Source organism: Euprymna scolopes, chromosome 10, assembly GCF_053919585.1.
Source record: "Euprymna scolopes isolate OS-2025 chromosome 10, ASM5391958v1, whole genome shotgun sequence".
Taxonomy (NCBI): Eukaryota; Metazoa; Mollusca; class Cephalopoda; order Sepiida; family Sepiolidae; genus Euprymna; species Euprymna scolopes.
This window is the reverse complement of record NC_136491.1, coordinates 63,617,659-63,636,875: the sequence shown is the minus strand read 5'-3', so window position 1 is coordinate 63,636,875 and position 19,217 is coordinate 63,617,659. Positions and strand designations below refer to the sequence as shown.

The following is a 19,217-nucleotide window of genomic DNA, read 5'->3' as shown; positions in this document are numbered from 1 at the left end:
CCATCATTTTTTTTTTCCCACATTTAAATGAACAGAAAATTAGATGTATCACTTAGGTGAAACCCATTTTTAAATAAATTGTTCCAAAATCGAATTCATAACCAGTTTAAAACACTGTTTACATTATAAAATAAAATCAGTGGAATTGCTTTTTTAAAAAAGAAAATTAATGAAGATTTAATGCACATCCAATTGTTACAATTTTAAATAAATAATTTTTTTTAAATAGTTAATTTTCTACTATTTATTTAAAGAATGTTTAGTTGACAATTATTCTATGGTAAAAAGAAAAAAAATATTCATTTGAAAAAGATTTAATAAATAAACTTTAATGGTTAAAACTTTGTTTCAGTTTTGTAAGTGATAGGGTAAGCTGGGCCAATTCCATACCTGCAGCAATTTCATTCCCTCTTAGCTAAAAAGCTGTTCAGTTAAAGAAAAGTAATTCAGTACTTTAGCAAACGTTTCTTAAGAAAGAGATTGGTTTGTTGGTGACTTCCCCTCAAAGTACTAGAGCTGTCTCTGCTGTCCACATAAATTAATCCAGCTACACAATTTAGTCATCATAAAGCAAGCACAACAATTGCACTTTTCAATCATCCTAATACTTGTATTCATGCCCACTCTACTGTTCTAAGTTGGTTATTTACTGTGAGTTATGTATAAAAATTGTGATAGAGATCACTCTCGCAAACAACCTCATATTTGCTTAGCCTGTAAAATGCCAGCAGAAAATGTAGAAAAGAAAAGAAAGGCATAATTTTGTAAGTCGCTCATTAGTGAACGTATGCCATTAATTTGCATGTGTACACAATTGGTAACAGTTAAATGAAATGAATTCTAAAACATGGGAGTGGAGTTTTTTGTTGGACAGCTTAGGACAAGAGCAAAGGTGAAAGATAATATTGAATACACAAGGATTTGTTGCAAGTTGAGAGAAGGAAGGAAAAAGACTTTCAGGCATTGTATCGACAAGAGGATGGTGTAACACTGCCAGTTTTCTTTTTTTTGTTGTTCCTTTTCCATTTTACAAAAATCAGGAAAGAAAGCTAAAAAGAGTCTGATGTTGAATTTATGCTTTGTCAGATGAACATGTGCTAAGGGAAATTCCATACCCTTGGTGTATGAAATTTCCCAAAGGATTCCAGCACACAAACTATTAGGTGCTTAACATGAAATAGGTTTTCCTTCTACATATTTAGTTTCTCCTTATGTTTTCTCCTAGTGAATTTGTCACTATCCTATATTTTGTCATTATTTAGTTTGCTCAGCAGAATCTGAGCATGCTTCACAATAAAGAACTTTTTCCAAGTCTCCTCAACTCCTTATATCTGCTTCTCAGCAAACAATATCAAGTCAAGATTCAAAAAGTGTGCGGTAATGCCATAGGATCCCGCACAGATACCACCCTGTATGACTCTACAGAACTGTTTGATTGACCGGCACCCCCACTAGCATCAGACAACCTGGTGCCCACATCCAATCAGACATCAAGCACAAATGTGCTATGCATTCAACATCAAGTGCAGATGTGCCTTCCTCATTAACAGATGACATCCTCGCTTTTTTGTCTACAATGACTTCAAGTCCAATGAAGAAAACTATAAAGGATTTCTCCATGAGAAAATTGATACCCATGCTGGCTAGCCCCAAAAGAAAAACTGATGCCAACAAAGGGCCATCAAAAAACAGTATGGAGAGAGCCTTACCTCAGCTGAATGTATGCAGTGACTTCAAAAAAATGAAGAGGAAGCAGTAAATAAAAAAGAGAACAAAGTCTCAAAGGCGAGATTAGAGGACAAGAAGAAAGACTGAGTATACCAGCACACAAAGGCTAAAAGTATGTGGTAAACAGGCAGATGCTGACATCACAAAGCTATAAAAAAACAGTGATAACTCAGACAGTGATGACGACCCTGGATGGGTTCTTTCTAAAGTCAGAAGAAACATTTTTAAGTTTCTCTTCTGCTAAACTAAGGCTTGTGCAGTTCGTCTTTTGTCAGAGACAATTGATACTTGAACAGTATCTCTACATCTTTCTCTTTTCCAGTCATGCGTATGCTTATTCTATTCTATTAAATAAATGCTCGGTCTACTGGTTCTATCTTAATTTGTTGATGTTTCCCACATTATGTAATTGTCAGATGGAAGGTATAAAATTATCCCATTTTTATATGTACTCAATGATTTTTTTAAGTCAACTTTTCTACTTTTATGTTTGATTATAAATGTTCTTGGTGTGTTGTATGATAACTGAACTGGCTGTAATTTTGTTTTATCTATATCAAGTGTTGATATGTCTTACCCAAGAATCAGAATTCAATAAAGCAAAAAGAATCATATGGAATTGCACCATTACCCTATTTAACTTACAATTATTTTATAGTAAGGAGAAAGAAAATATTTATTTGAAAAAATTTAAACAAAAATTTTTAATGTTTAAAACTTTTGTTTCAATTATGTAAGAGATACTAAAAATACAATTTTTGTGTAGAAAGAAAGTATTTAGTGATTTAAAAATATTTCAATTGTTAGAAATTTCGATAACCAAATGAAAAAATATTAATTTGATGTATTTAAAGAACATTTAACTGACAATGGCATATTATTAAACCTCACATACAGTTATTATTCCAAGAGAAATGTTATTGTTAATAGTAAACTAGACAGCTATATCAAGAAAATAACCATAGAATTTCCACAGGATTACACTAGTTTCTTAATATTGTGATTTATTTTGTATTTTTGTTGTATTCAAAATTTGTGTCATTAAGGAAAAAATAAACAAATAGAAATGGATACTTATTATTATTATCTTTATTTCTTCTTAATATATTAAAAAATCACTTTTTTATAAGTGTGTAATGCTTTTAGTTTTGATACTGACTTATAATAAAAATAATGAGAAATAGGACATATTTATTTTTTAAATAGTAATCTCAAGTTAATATTTTGTATTGTTTAAATTAGAATAAATATGGTTATCAAACTCACTTCAAACATTACATAGAGTCACTTTATGTGAGGAGTTAAAATAAATAATACTTTTGAGGTAAAAAACTAGCCAACAATGTTAGATAAATAGATTCTGACCCAGAAAACAATTATTTTCCCTTCTTTTGAATGTGAGAAGTAAAGGATAAAATAAGGGAAGTGTTACATGCCAAAGTTTCATTTTTTACTTGATGAAAAAAATGTTTAAAAAAAAGAATGAAAGAAGATACAAACTTTCAGTTATGGAAATCATGCGAGTGATTGGATTCAGAATATTGAAATCCTCCAAAGAGTCCGAAGTGGAAATGTTACTATAAATGCTTGAATTCATTTTTTTTTCAGAAATACTGAAAATAATAAGAAAAAATATTTAAAGTTCAATTTTTTATACTAAAGGATCAGAAAGAACTTCAAATAAACAATCTATATATCTATAAAAGTGAAATTGTCTGTGTGTGTGTGTACATTTTCCTACCAAACTACTCTGTCAATTTTCAGTTTACAGACTTGAGATTTGACAACTTTTTAATCGGTTTTTGGCCAGAAGTTTGGCTGTCAAGGGGTCAAAGTTCAATGATTTGACTTTTGAAAACTCTACCAAATTCCTCTACCAATTTTGGGTCTAAACACCTGAAATTTTAGATGTAGGTTACTTGGACATGGATCAAACATTTTAATTTGATTTGAGCCATAAACAATAAATGTTAAGGGGTCAAAGTTAAAAAAATTTGACCTCTGCGGTCTCTACCGAATTACTCAGCCAATTTTCAGTCTAAACATTTGAAATTTTACATTAAGTGTATTCAGACATAGGACAAGCTTTTAATCAGTTTTTGGCTACCAATGGGCCAAAGTTCAGAAGATTTGATTTTTGCGGTCTCTAGCAAACTATTCAGCCAATTTTGGATCTAAAAATTTGAAATTTTACATAAAGAGTATTCAGACATGCAGCAACCTTTTTAATAAGTTTTTGGGTGAAAATTTGGCTACCAAGAGATCAAAGTTGAAAGAGTTGACTTTTGCAGACTCTACCAAACTCCTCCGCCGTTTAAACACTTGAAATTTTAGATATAGGTTACCTGGACATGAGTCAAACTTTTTAATACATATATACATATGTACAGAAAGTTATAAACATTACATAGGCCCCGAGCAAAGCCAGGCTGAACTGCTAGTATAAAATAAAAAGAATACATTCATCATTCACTTTACTATGTTTTATTTTTATATTTTTCTTTCGTTGAATATTAAGTAGTTGAAAACCAAACTATCTATAAACTGGTTGTTTTTTATAATCTGTTTTGGATTTTTTTCTGTAATTTTTGCTTTGTTTTGTTTTAGGGAATTTGTGACATTTTTGGACATGGACATCAATTATTTTGTTTGTTGTATTGCACTTTCAAAAATTTTGTTCTGAAGATGTCCTGGTGTTTAAAAAAATTATTTTCATTGTCTGATTTAAACTAAACACTACTTTAAAACAGCTGTAAAGAACTATTTAGAATTCGATTTAAAAAATTACTTAAATCTTTATATATATATATATATATATATATATATATCATATATAATTGATTATGTATTACTTACTTGTTTATCAAGCGTGTCATGTAGGCATTTAAGTGAGTGATACCAACTTGATGGAGGAAAATTACGATAGTATCCATTTTTAATTGAACTCCTTGTGTCATATATCCATAAACACCAAAATCAGGGCACGTGGGATCAGTCTACATAAAAAGAATGAAAATAATACATAAGTAGATAGAAATGATTTAACATTCAAATACTTTCTTCCAAGTTTCAGGTTCACAGAATAAATGAATATTAGATTAACTGTCAAAAATTTTTTAAGAAAATGAAAAAAACAACATGAACAACATGAAAATAGTCACATACAATATTCATACTTTTAACCATTTGTTGTTTATATGATCATTTTATGGTCATTTGATTCATGTAGCAATAAGAATTTACAGTATGAAATGATAAAATTGTCGCTCTAGAAAAGATGACATGATTCCATTTCTGTTTGATGAAAACTGATTTTCTTTTTTTGTTGCAGACCATCTACTAGTTGGCCAGTTGTGTCCAAATCCCAAGAGCAATAGATTGGCTGGTTGGTTTATTGGGGCTTCACGGCATATCAACCGCTGTGGGTAATTTAATGTCAAGCTATGTATTTAGTTGAGATAGTTTTTGTTGTTTTTTTGTTTTGTTTTTTTCAGAGTTATGTATTTTAAAATTTTTGGAGTTTTTACGATTTAAAGTGATTTGAAGAGTTGTATTTTTTGTAAGTATTTGATGTTTTTTTTTTTTTTTTACATGGGGTTCACCACTTATCAAGGCCCAAAGGCCACTCAGGGATAAGGGTTATTGCGTGTACAGTAATCAATGAGATAGTATTGCAGTAATCATTAGTATTGGGTGGTTAGATAGAGTGTCTTACTTAAGGGGGCGGTTTGTCAGGAGTTTGTTTATGTTCGACTTGAAGACGTCCAAGTTGTAGTCAGGTGGGAAACAGGCAAGCGGCAGAGAGTTCTACTGGCATGCAGTTCTAAGAAAGAAGCCTTGCTCATGGAATCTATGTTTGGATTTAGGCACAGATAAAGAGTGGGGAAAATTATTGACAGTAGTTTCAGCCAGACGGGTGTTTCTCGTGAAAGATTGGCGAGGGGGGACGAGGGATTGGAGCTCAGACAAGCACCTGCCATGGAAATAACGATAAAATAAAGACAGGCTTGCAACGTCTCTTCTGTGGGAGAGAGGTTGCAGGGAAGAAAAAAGGGCATCCCCCACTAAACCACGAAGTCTATTTTGTACTCTGTCAAGGCAGGATAGGCTGTTTTTAGCAGCTCCTGCCCAGATGTGGCAGCAGTACTCCATCCTTGGACGTACTTGGCTTTTATACAGATAAAGAATTGCATCAGTAGTGAGATATCTACTGGAGCAGTAGAAGGCTCCCACCATTTTCCCAGCGTCCCTGGCAACAGATTTGATGTACGTGTTCCATTTCAGATCAGGAGTAAAGGTCAAACCCAGAAGCTTGTCAAAACATGGAGCCTCCCCAAGACGAGAGCCATCCATTTCAATTGATGCCAGATGGGGATCAGAACGTTGATGATGTAAAGATAGAAGCTTGGTTTTGGATGAATTAAAAGTGACCAGCCACCTCTTCCCCCATTGTACACCGTGCTCAAGATCAGAGGAGAGAGAATCAGAGAGAACTTTGTCATTTACGGCCTTTGATGTGTTGCCATAGATGGTCGTGTCATCAGCATAGATGTCAACGAATGATTTAAGTATGTGCTTTGGTAGATCATTGATGTAGATCAGGAAGAGAGTTGGGCCCAGGATGGACCCCTGGGGGACTCCAGCATTAATACTGTGGGCCTCTGATTTCTGCCCATCAACCACTACTCTTATGAGCCTATCAGAGAGAAATGATTTAATGATTGAGAAAACATTTCCAGTAATACCGTAGCTGGAAATCTTGTGAAGTAGGCCCGTATGCCATTGCTTATCGAAAGCCTTCGATATGTCAAGAGCAATTGCCCTGGAAAGGAAACCTTTGTCAAGAGATTCACTAATCCTATGTGATATAACCGTTAGCACATCTGCTGTAGATCTTGCAGAGCGGAAACCATATTGCATGTCACTAAGAAGGTTGTTTTTGTTGAGGTGGTTGACTACTTCTATATTTAATATGGATTCCAACAACTTACTCATAACACACAGGAGACTTATTGATCTGTACTGAGAGGGAGATGACTTTTCACCTGAATTCTTAAATACAGGGCATACTGATGAGGTTTTCCAGGGTGTTGGAAAACACTTCTCCTTAAGGCAATGCTTAAACAGTTTTGTAAGTATGGGGGCAAGTTCTGGTTGGAGCTTTTTCAGCACTATAACTGGAATGCTGTCAGGGTCAGTTGCTTTACTGGAATCAAGGTTCTTGATTAGCTTGGCGACCTCATGCACAGATATTTGTATGTTGCATAGTGTGTTGTCTGTTATAGGAGGAAATACAGGGAGTTGATGGTCATTGTCGCATAGGGTAGAATTAGCTGCAAAGTTCTTGGCAAATAGTTTGGCCTTGTCTGATGCTGATGAGATGACCTCAGGTCCATTGATGATAGTTGGGATAGAACACACGCTTCTGTTCAAGATCCTGTTTGCTATTTGCCAGAACTGGTGGGAACAAAGCCGCTGCTCAGCTACTTTGGATTTAACAGACTGAGCATAAAGCTCTCTTGCATGTTTTATTACTCTTTTACAGTAATTGCTGGCAGTCCTGAAAGCTGTTTTAGTCTCAGTACATCTATTACGTTGGTAGCTATGGAAAAAGTGATTTCTGTGCGCGATAGCAGCAGCACATTCAGGGGAGAACCATGGCTGGCTGTTAGGTTTTTGTTGGAATTTTTTGGATGGAATGAATCGATCTATGCCTACAATTAACCATTAGGTCAAGTCTGATACTATAGAGGACGCATCCTTTTTAAACATGGAATGCAGAGGTAGGTCAAATATGAATGTACGGAAGCTGTCCCAGTCAGCCATAGAGTATCGATATACGGTACGGTGGAGAAGTACGTCTGAAGACTTATAGCATTTCATTTTTATCTTAAATGTTACGATGGAGTGGTCAGAGGATTCCAGAGGAGATAGGACGGAACATGAACACAGCTCAGGGGATGTTGTGAGGAAAAGGTCTAGAAGGCTTGCATATTGACCGGGTGTATCGGGCACACGGGTGGGTTCGTGAACAATCTGAGTGAGGTCATAGGCAATGGCAAAATCATGACAAAACCTTCCTTCGTCATTGGTTTTATTTGAGTGGGTCAGCCATTCCACATTGTGGACATTGAAGTCACCGCAAATGTGAATGTTAGCCGCAGGAGGAGCTGACAGGATGTGGTCAATTTTCTCAGATATTCTCTTAAAGATAGTAACCCCACTGTTGTACATATAAATGCAGTGGTGTAAGCTAGTGCAACCCGGAAGCACATATAAGGTAAATTAGGGTCTTCTCTGGAGATATCCCTACCACATGGAAAGCCATCTTTGATGTAGGCACATATTCCATGCTCATCTTGGGGATCAGATTTAGATGTTAAGTTGGAGTATCGTATGGTGTTACCTTGTGAAACAATTCTTTGATTTCGTTTACTGTATAATATTTATTCCTGGTAGTTTTGTATTTTTGACATTCTGTTAATATGTTTTATTGTCATCTGTTTGTCGCAGAAAGTGCATTTTGGTTTTTCTGTTGCTTTGATTAAGTGAGAGTGTGTTAATTTGGTATGTCCGATTCTGATTCTGTTTACAACGATATTTTCTCTTCATCCTTTTATTGTTGTTTTGTTTTTGTGTTTTATTATGGGTTGGTGCTCGTGTAGTTTGTTTTGGGTATATGTGTCCCATTCTGTTTGCCATTTATTTTTTTTATATTCTCTTATTTTTCTGCTGAAATCTGTATATGGTATTTTGATGTTGGTTATATTTTTCTTCTTTGACTAATTTGTCAACTTCTTCATTGCCTGGAATACCAACATGACTTGGGATCCAGTCTAAGATTATTTCTTTACCTTTTTCAATAATTTTGTTGTATTTGTTCATTATATCTAATATATAAGGATGCTTAGTTCTTCTCTTAGAGCTAAGATGCATGACAAAGAATCGGTATATATAATGAATTTTTTCTTATTGTTGTTCTTAATTCAAGTGCCATTTTGATTGCTTGTAGTTCTGCTGTGTATATTGATGCGTGCATCGATGGGAAGTCTTATTTGGAGATGGTTCTGTCCATCTGTACATGCCGCACCTGTTCCTTTTTTTGTTTTGGATCTATCAGTGTATATTTCTTTGTGTTGTAGGTACTTTTCTCTGAGTTCGCGGAAGTGGCTTTTATTTATTAAGTTGTTGGTATTGTTTCTTTGGTATTTAGTAAGAGTCAGATCAGTGTTTGGATCTTTCAAAGTCCATGGTGGTTTGTTGCTTACTGTGTATGTGACTATGTTATAAGGGTTTTCGTTAATTTGTTAATATTTCTTTGATGCGATATCCGAAAGAAGGTATGTTTTTTGGTTTGCTGGTATAAAAGTTTGTATATTGTAGGTTGAAGGTTTTCTCGTGTGTTGGGTTTTTGGATCACTTTGTAGTTTTATTGCATATTGTGTTATTGATTTCTGCCATCTTAAACGTAGAGGGGGTTCATTGGCTTCTATGTATAGGCTTTCCATGGGTGATGTTTGATATGCTCCCAGACTAAGTCTTAATCCTTGATTTTGTATAGTTAATAATTTTTGGAGATAGGATTTACGGGTGGAGGTATATGTGATGCATCCATAATCTAATTTTGATCTTATGTGTGCCTGGTGTATTTTTAACATTGTGTCATGGTCTGCTCCCCAGTCTGTTTTTGATATTACTTAAAAAATTTTCATTGCTTTTTGGCATTTTTGCTATAAGTTAGTGAATAGCATATTGAAATTAAGTTTATTGTCCAGTGTACTACCTAGAAATTTCGTGTGTTGTGCTATTGGGATTGGGTTTCCATGTATTTGCAGTTGTGGGTCCAGATGATATTTTTGTTTTCTGCAGAAATGAATACAGACAGTTTTGTTCTGTGCCAACTTGAATCCATTTTTATCGATTTAGTTTTCTATTTTGTTTAAGCATTGCTGCATCTTTCTTTCAATTGTTGTTATATTTAATGCAGAATATGCAATTGAAAAGGCATCTACAAATAATGATCTTTCAAATTGTGTGCCCACAATTTGTGTAATTTCATTTATTTTAATTAAAAATAAGATGGTGGATAATATACTACCTTGTGGCACTCCTGCTTCTTGCTCGTATTGATCTGATAGTGTGTTTCCTTGTCATACTTTCTAGTATCTTTGAGACAGGAAGTTTTGTATAAATATTGCCATATTTCCTCTTATTTCTATATTGTGTACGTCTCTTAGAATTCCATATCTCCAGGTTGTGTCGTAGGCCTTCTGGATGTCGAAAAAGACTGCCATTATGTGGTGTCTACGTACGAAAACGTTTCTAATAAATGATTCTAGTCATACTATTTGGTCGTTTTGCTTTGTTTTTGTCTATATCTACTCTGATATTTTGATAAGAGGTTGTTTTTTTCCAGGTACCACATTAAGCGGTTGTTTATCATCCTTTCTATAGTTTTGGAGAGGCAGCTGGTTAGGGCTATGGGTCTGTAACTGGTTGGGTTATTTGCATTTTTATTTGGTTTGGCAATTGGTATGATGGTTGATTCAAACCAGGATTTTGGTATTTTTCCTGTGTTCCATATTTTGTTATATATGTCAAGCAACAGTTTCAAAGATGACCCTGGTGGTAGTTGTTTTAGGAATTGATAATGTATATCGTCTGGGCCTGAAGTCGTATTTCTGCTTTTGTTTATTGCTCTTTTTAGTTCTTTTATGTTGAATGGTACATTGTATGTTTCTTTGTTATTAGTTGTAAAATTAAGTTTTTCTCTTTCTACTGTTTTGGAATGATGTTGAGTACTGTTTGTTTGATGAATTTTTGTAAATTAGTTATTTCTTTTTTGCTTATGCATCTTGTTCCATCAGTTTTAATTAAATAGTTTATGGTATTTTGTGTTTCTTTTCCAGCTATTTTCTTTATTATATTCCATGTTTTTTTACTTGGTGTTTGGTTGTTTAGCTGTGAAATATAGTTTTTCCAGGATGATTTTTTTGCTTTGTTTTATGGTGCATCGTGCTTTGGCACGCATCTCTTTATATTTTTGTAAGTTAATTGTTGTAGGGTTTTGCTTTAATTTTTTAAGTGTTTTTTTTTTTTCTTTCTTTGACAGCTTTTTTGCAGGTTTCATTAAACCAAGGGTTTGAGTTTTTGTGGGGTTTGTTGGCAATATTGTTTAAGGTTGGTGTGAAATGTTTTAGTGGTTCTTCTTTATTTAGAATGTTCGTGTCTAATTCTGTTCTGCATAGATTGGTAAATGTTTCCCAGTTGGTTTTATGTAATTTCCATTTTGGGACTTTTTCTTCCGGTATTTTTTGATTACTTTTAAGTATGATGGGATAGTGATCACTTCCGTGTTGGTCTTCTAGTACATCCCAATGGAAGTCCATATAAATGGATGGAGTACATATTGTTAAGTCTATTGCAGACATGGATCCATTGGCTGGGTGCATGTAGGTATTTTTACCATTGTTTAGTATACATAGGTTTATTGTATTTAGGATTTCATTTATTATATTGCCTTTGTTGTTGTTTTGATTACTTCCCCAATGGTTGTTGTGCACATTAAAATCTCCCATTATGGGAGTTGGTTAATTAGCATGTCTATTTCTATTTGTTTTTTATTGGCTGATTTAGTGGAATATATATGGAGCAGATTGTGATTTTGCAGTGTAGGTTAGCCGTTAGTGCTATTGCTTGTAGTTCAGTGTTTAATTGGAGGATTGTGTGATGTATAGTATTTTTAATTAGTATGGACACTCCTCCAATTGCTTTATTTGTTGTGGATATATGGGTTTTGTTGTACATGTTATATTCTTTGAATTTGTAGTTGTAATTTTCTTTGAGTAGTGTTTCTTGTAGACATATATTGCTGCTGGGTTATGTTTGTTGATGATTTCTAGTATTTCTTCATGATTAGGTTTTAGTCCTCTGCAGTTCCATTGTAGGAATGTTGTTTTGTTATGATTTATAAGGTTTTGCATGGGTATTGTTTTTATTTATTTTTATTTTATTTTTTTCTTATTTATCGTCATTTATAAGTTCATATCTTTTGATTCCTCAGTCTCCATGACTTCTTGGTTTTCAAGTCCTAGAGGCATAGTGTTTTTTTGTTTATCTCTACTTTTGGATTGTGAGCGTGGTTGTGGTGTGTTGGGGAGTTTAGGTTCATGCGTCACAGAGGTTGTTTCGCTGTTCCGCCGGCCCCTTCTTTCCGGGGGATCCTTCAGCATGTTTACCTCTTTCTGAACACCCAGAGTAGTATCTTTTGGCCTGAAGAGTGAATGAGACCTGTCCGTTGAATTTATTTTTTCTGTTATTTTGTTTCTTTTTCTTCTGGTATGTTTTTTGGTGTTTGCTTTTTTTTTTCTTTTTCGGCTAAAGGGGTTGTTTCTATTGGCTGTGATGTTTGGGTTTTTTGTTCCAGTGAGGTTTTGTTTGTATTTATTTTTTTCATTTCTTCAATTGTGTTTATTAATATTTTGATTTGGTCGGTGAGGTCTTGGATTTTAATGTCTAAGTTTGTTGTGTGATAATTGTTGTGCTTATTAGTATTAGGAGTATTCTTTTTTATTATTTCTGAATATTTGATTGTTTGTATTTATTTTTTTCATTTCTTCAATTGTGTTTATTAATATTTTGATTTGGTCGGTGAGGTCTTGGATTTTAATATCTAAGTTTGTTGTGTGATAATTGTTGTGCTTATTAGTATTAGGAGTATTCTTTTTTATTATTTCTGAATATTTGATTGTTTCAACTTTTTTCCTTGCTTCTGGGTAGGTGATGTTTAGCGTGTGTTTAATTTTGGTAATTTCTTTTTCTTTTTTCCAAATTTCACAGTCTTTGGAGTAGGCAATGTGATTTTCTTTACAGTTGGCACATTTGGGGGGTTTTTGACAGTTGGTATGGTTGTCATTTTCTCCACACCTTCCACACACTGGATGGTGTGTGCATTGATTCTGATGGTGGCCAAATTTTTGACATTTGAAGCAACGCAGTGGGTTGGGGATGTAAGTTTCGACTTTCAGTTTCTCATAGGCTATTTTTATCTCTGGTGGGATTTTTTATTGGTAAAAGTTTAGTATATACATGTGTGTTTATCATTTCTCCATTTTTTTTAATTTGAATTTGTCTAATATCTGTTACATTCTGTTCTTTCAGATATGAACGTAGTTCGTCAATGGGACAAAGTTAAAGTTCATGGCTTTTTACTACTCCTTTGCATGTGTTTAGGGGGGGGGTATGTTTTTATTTTTATATTATCAAAATGTTTCCATTTTAGGAGTTCATCCGCTTGTTGTTTTGTGAAGATTTCTATTAGCAGAGTGCTATTTCTTAATTTTTTAACATTATTTTGGGTTTTATGTTTTTAGATAATATTTTCTCTATCTTAAAGGAGGCAAGTTTGGTTAATGGTGTTTTTTCAGTGGATTCCATTATTATAAAATTTGGATATATATCTTGTTCCTCAGTCGAGTCACTATCCAAAGTGTCTAGCAGTCTTTTTTTACTTGGTGTTTTGTAACTCATTAGGATTGTTTGTGGGTCATCATTCCTGCTCCCCACCCACCTTGGATCCCTATTTGGGATGCGCACGGAGGGGAAACCCATTCGCCCTGGCTACAACAGGGTTACAGGAATGGTATACTTGCATATAATTAGACTTCGAGCATTTGTGTTTCTTAATTTTTCTCATCCAAGTAGAAAATGGGAAACATTAGAGGAAAACAGCCATGTCTAGTTTTTATTCATTATATACAATTGACCCTTAGACACCGCTTTCATCACTTATTTATGGATCTGTGTTGATGGGAGAATGTTGTGTAGCATTTAGGTTTTGTGTAGGTTATATGTGTATAAGTGGTGCACTAGACGTGACCAGCTGATTGATCGCATCGGGCCCATCTGACCGCCCGTCTAGCCCAGTAAGGGCCAAAGTGGTGTGTTGGGAAGTGGGGGGTACTAAAACTTGACCTCCAAGTCTCTCAACCGCCAGGATCCCATCCTAATGGCATTACGGGTCACTACCCACGGCCAACAGGTAGCCTCATTGAGGGACTTCTACTCTCTGCAGGGGGGGGGGGGCAGTCGGCATAATCTGATGCCCAGCCGACAGGGTCTAGTGGAATCTTGATCGATTTGAAAAATTTTTTATTTCCAGTTGTTTTCTTTAAATATTTATTTATGGATTTTAGTTTGATTGTTTTTATTATTTTGGTTGGTATTTTTAAGTTAGAGAATCAGTAGGGAAGTAGGGGTGGAATGACAAAAAGAAAAGAGAGAAAAAAGAATGTGGGGGAGGAAGGGAGGGGGCTGTTGTTTTTGTTTTTGTAGAACATATTTAAGTTTTACAAAAGAGGATAGAAAACAAAAATACAAATTTAATGTAGGTGCATTTCGTCTCAGGAAGCCAAAAGACAGCCTGATCTGGTAGCACCAGCAAGAGCAATAGGAGCCTTCTATCATTTTTTTTTTTTTACAAAAGAGTTGCCACTTATGAAGGCCCAGAGGCCACTCGAGGATAAGGGTTTATGAATGTATAGGGGTTGCAGCCCTGATCGCATAGGGTAGAATTAGCTGCAAAATCTTTGGCAAAGAGTTTAGCTTTGTCCAATGCTGACAAGATTACCGTAGGTCTATCAATAATGGTTGGGACCCTGTTTGTTATTTGCCAAAATTAGTGGGAACCAAGCCACTGCTTTGGACTTGACAGACTGAGCATACAACTCTCTCGCATTCTTTATTACTCTTTTACAGTGATTGGTGGTAGTCCTGAAGGCGGCTTTAGTCTCAGTACATCTATTATGTTGTCTGGTTTGGTCTCCTGTAATTGAATTTCAACCTCTGGAAGGTTGGAACAGAAACCCCTGATTTGTGAGAAGGAGACATGGTAGTGGGGATCTACATTGGAAGTTGGAGTTCTGGGTTCAATCGTGTATTCTTTCTGGAGACTTTTCATAATGGAGTTTTAGGATTTGTGGAATAAGTCGACAGACGTGATTAGGGCAGGGCAGAGAGGAAGAAAAAGAAGTGAAGAAATATTTTTTTTTGTAGAGGATGATAAAATAAAGCTGTAACAATTACCCACTAATATGGCATCGACAAGTCCCACCAGAAGCTACTGCATTATCCAGAATTAATTCACCAAATGGCAATAGAGCAGTCCCAGAACTTTCACCTTAGTGATTAGTCCAAGGTTTGGGTCCCTGACTATCAGGTGGATAATGTCAGCCCAGATAAAACATTTACCTCCAGCACCTTTATTCTTGCTCATCTGTCGAAGTCAACAATGACCAAGGTATCAATCAGTTCAGCGTTGGGGGTCGGTAGGTCCTGAGATGGCTGATGAGGCCAATCCGTGCTCGGCAGACTCTTCCACACTCTGGACACGTGAAGATGGTATCGGCAGGCTGTGAACTGGCAGCTCTCTCCTTCCTCCTCTTGCGCTTCTGCTGGTCGTGGGTCATGCATTGATCCTCTGCCCTGTCGGCTCCCAGGCTGATGGCGCAACGCCAGGCAGAACGTTCCGCAGCGCGACTCTCCCAGGACTGGGGGTTGATGTCAAAGTCTTGGAGGGAGGTTCTCATGCAGTCTTTATATCGTTTCTTTTGGCCTCCTGCAGTCTGCTTTCCCTGGCTGAGTTCCCCATAGAAGAGTTGTCTGGGGATTCGGCCGTCAGGCATGCGATAGACATGGCCTGCCCACCGGAGCTGGGTTTTGCGGATTATGGTGGTGATGGTACGGAGCCCTGCGCGCTTCAAGACTTCTGTGTCAGGAATTCTGTCTTGCCAGCGGATGTTGAGAAGATTACGGAGGCATCTGAGGTGGAAGCCATTCAGCTGTTTTTCATGTCTTTTATATGATGTCCAAGTTTCACAACCGTAGAGTAGGGTTATCAGGACGACTGCTCGATATACTTTCAGTTTGGTTGCGAGTGTAATGCCTCTCCTCTTCCACACATTGTCTCTAAGTCTTCCAAATGCACTGCTCGCTGTGGAGGTCCTATGGTTAACCTCAATGTCAATGTTGGTGGTGCGGGAGAGGGTGCTGCCAAGGTAGGTGAATTGCTCCACAGCATGAATCTTCTGCCCTTTGACAGTGATACCGGGTTCGTGGTATGCATCTCCTGGGGCGGGTTGGTACATAACTTCTGTCTTCTTAGTACTGATGGTGAGTCCAAAGTTGTCACAACTGGTGGAGAATCCATCCATTTGACGTTGCATCTCATTTGGGGCGTTAAGGGCGCAGTCATCGGCAAAGAGAAGGTCTCTGATGATGGTTTCCCTCACTCTCGTGACTGCCTGCATTCGCCTGATGTTAAACAATTTCCCGTCACATCTGTACTTGATGTCAATGCCAGAGTGACTGTCTTTGAAAGCGTCCTGGAGCATGGCAGAGAAAACCATGCTGAAAAGCGTCGGGGCTAAGACACAGCCCTGCTTGACTCCGTTGGTCACAAGGAAGGGCTCTGAGGGGTCGCCGTCATCCAGGACACAGGCGGTCATGCCCTCGTGGAACTGCCTGACAATGGCGATGAACCTGTCTGGACAACCAAATTTTTCCATGATCCGCCAGAGGCCATTTCGGCAAACAGTGTCGAAGGCCTTGGTCAGGCCGACGAACGTGGTGTAGAGGCCCCGGTGCTGCTCGACACACTTCTCCTGTAGTTGGCGTGCAGCAAAGATCATATCAGTCGTTCCGCGGCCCGCCCGAAAGCCACACTGGCTCTCGGGAAGGCGACCATCTTAAAGGTGCACCAGCAGGCGGTTGAGAAGGACGCGGGCCAGGATCTTCCCGGCGATGGAGAGAAGGGATATCCCCCGGTGGTTGTCACATGACTGACGATTTCCCTTGCGTTTGTAAATGTGAACAATAGTAGCATCACGAAAATCTTGGGGTAGTTTTTCACTCTCCCACATAGATTGGAAGAGTTCTGTCTTTCTTACAAGCAGTGTAGGTCCACCAGATTTGTATACTGTTGGAATTGAGTCGGGGCCAGGGGCCTTCCCAGAGGAAAGTTGCTTGATGGCTGCTCAGCCTCTGCGCTGCACAGCACACGACCTTTCCATCACCAACACCATGTTCCGCCTACCCACCCGTAGCAAGACGTCGTGGATGCACCCACGCTCCCAGCCCTGGCATTTGATCGACTACGTCATCATCAGGGCAAGAGACAGGAGAGATGTAAGGTTGACCAAGGTTGTGTGTGGTGCCGACTGTTGGATAGACTACCGCCTGATCATATCCAAAATGTGTCTCTACATTCAACCCAAGAGGCGGCCTCAGGACCAGAAAGTCACAAAGCGTCTTGATGTGGAGAAACTGAAAAGTCCAGATGTCATCCATGAGCTACAGGAAGCACCTTTATTAGTGACATGGTTACAAGCATAGAAGTAGAAAGAGAAAATTTCCGACATTTCAGGCGACTGCTTCTGCAAAAATACGACCAACCTAGAGTACTGCTTTTTATTTTTTGTCAGAAAAAAAATCACTAAACAAGGATTGATAGACAAATTAGGAGAAGCAAGATTTACGGGAGTTGCTGAAAATGCATCCACTAACTAAAGTACAGAAAGAAATTCAGTTGGCAAATTTAATGTGTGTAATTCTTGAGCAACTCGGCTAAATTTCCTTGAGTCATTCCTGGCTTGATTAGAATGGAAATTGTCTACTCCTTTTGCTAACATTCGACACTAGGTGGCACATTTATTAGTAAGACTATTTGAAAAGTATATTTAAAAATGGAATGGGGTTAATAGTTTTTTGGGGTTTTTTTTGCAAAAGGCATGTAGCAAGACGTTGAATTCAAAATTGGATTATCCATTTATTTTGAAGAAAAATTTAGCAAGTGAATCACAAGCCACAAATTGACAAGAATTTTTAAAATAATTTTTTTTCTTATTGCTTACCAGCATTCAGTTATCAGATTTACATCTGTAATTGTTGAGGAAATTGGCTAAATTTCCTTGAGTCATTCCTGACTTTATTTGAATGGAGATTGTCTACCACTTTTGCTACTTAACATTCGATGCTAGATGGCACATTTATCAGTGTTATACTGTTTGAAACGTATACGTAAAAATGAAATGGCGTCAGCATTCTCTATTTGCGTGTGATACAATGTTTGATGAGCGAGATCAGAGATACACTACTGTACAACTCATGCTATCTACCGAACCAAGTTATGACAACAGGACTATTGCCAACACCCTCAAAAGTCAATGCTTGTGAACACAGCTCAATGAAGTTTTCGGCCACGGTTATGGTCTTTGGTGTGATTTCACGTGAGGGCCACATCATGCCACCTCATATCTTCAAAGTCGGCTTGAAAATAAACACCAAAGTGTACCTGGATGTGTTGAAGAGTGTGGTGATCCACAGGGGTGATCAGGAGGTCACTGCCAGATTCTGGGTATGGCTTCAGGATTCGGTGCCAGCCCACAAGTCTAAAGAGATACAGGATTGGTAGAAGCTAAAGGCTGCTACATTGAATAGATGTCAGCTCTACTACATAATCAAGTTACCTGAATTGATTTTTTTCAATAAAAGTTTTAAAATAAAGCTGTAGTGTTGTTTTCTTTGGGGTGACAATTTTATCATTCCACCCTGTAATTCTAGAGTCACACTGGGTAGATTTGCAACATTATACACCTTTTTTAATGGTTTTGTTACATTTTAATGGACCCAACAGATTGTATACTCCATCACAAAGAAACATAAAAATGTAAAAACTCAACACACTTTTTATTTTTATTTAACAAAAGCCTTTATATCTGGTATTTCTAACAACACATTTTTCTAAATATTAAAACAATTCAGTTCTCCTCTATTTGCGTGTGACATTTTGTTTCAGCTGTGACATCACCCATGTGTATTAAACACATGCTTTTCTGAACCTCGGCCACATCTTGAACATGTGCTTCTTTCATCACAACTTCTCTTTTTCTTCTACCAGTGTCAGTGATTCTGTTAAACATTAACATTCAGGTTTATATTTTTCTCTCAACTTTGCCATTTTTCATTTGTATAAGCACTAAAATGATGGAATATAGAATCCGGATTACCAGAACATCATCAAAACAGCTTTTTCCAAACGTATGGCAAACTAAATCAAGATTTTCAAAATGGCAACTCCATTTATTTCAGTTGTTAACACCTTAATAAGATTGCATTCCATATTCAGACACAAATATTATTTAGCATGGCCTTAGTTCATCTTTCAATGTTTTACTGCATCCTTTTAGAGGGGAAGGCATTATTGTCTGCTTTCTGATTCATTTGTGAGCAAAACAAAAAATTTTCATTTTCACCTCCACATATAGTTTTTTCTTAGTTACTTATAATTTTATTTACTTTCTTCTCTTTTTTTGTAACAAATTTAGATTTTATCCATTCTTTCAACAAAACTATACTATTAAAGAACACATTTCTCTTTAATGTTTAGATTTAATCTTCCAGTAAGCTCAACAGATCTGAGCCTGCCTTAAGAC

General features: G+C 36.7%; 1 protein-coding gene across 5 annotated transcripts in view; it reads right to left on the bottom strand.

The window, feature by feature from the left end:
- The window catches only part of LOC145286018 (intermembrane lipid transfer protein VPS13A-like), a 965,259-nt gene that overhangs the window by 506,313 nt on the left and 439,729 nt on the right, over positions 1–19,217 (bottom strand). For all 5 annotated transcript variants that reach the window (XM_080134633.1, XM_080134635.1, XM_080134636.1 and 2 more), the window contains 2 exons: positions 4,585–4,724; positions 3,229–3,341 (listed from right to left, as the gene is read on the bottom strand). In XM_080134633.1, the coding sequence (XP_079990759.1) occupies positions 3,229–3,341; positions 4,585–4,724 (253 nt within the window). The remainder of the gene's footprint in view (positions 1–3,228; positions 3,342–4,584; positions 4,725–19,217) is intronic.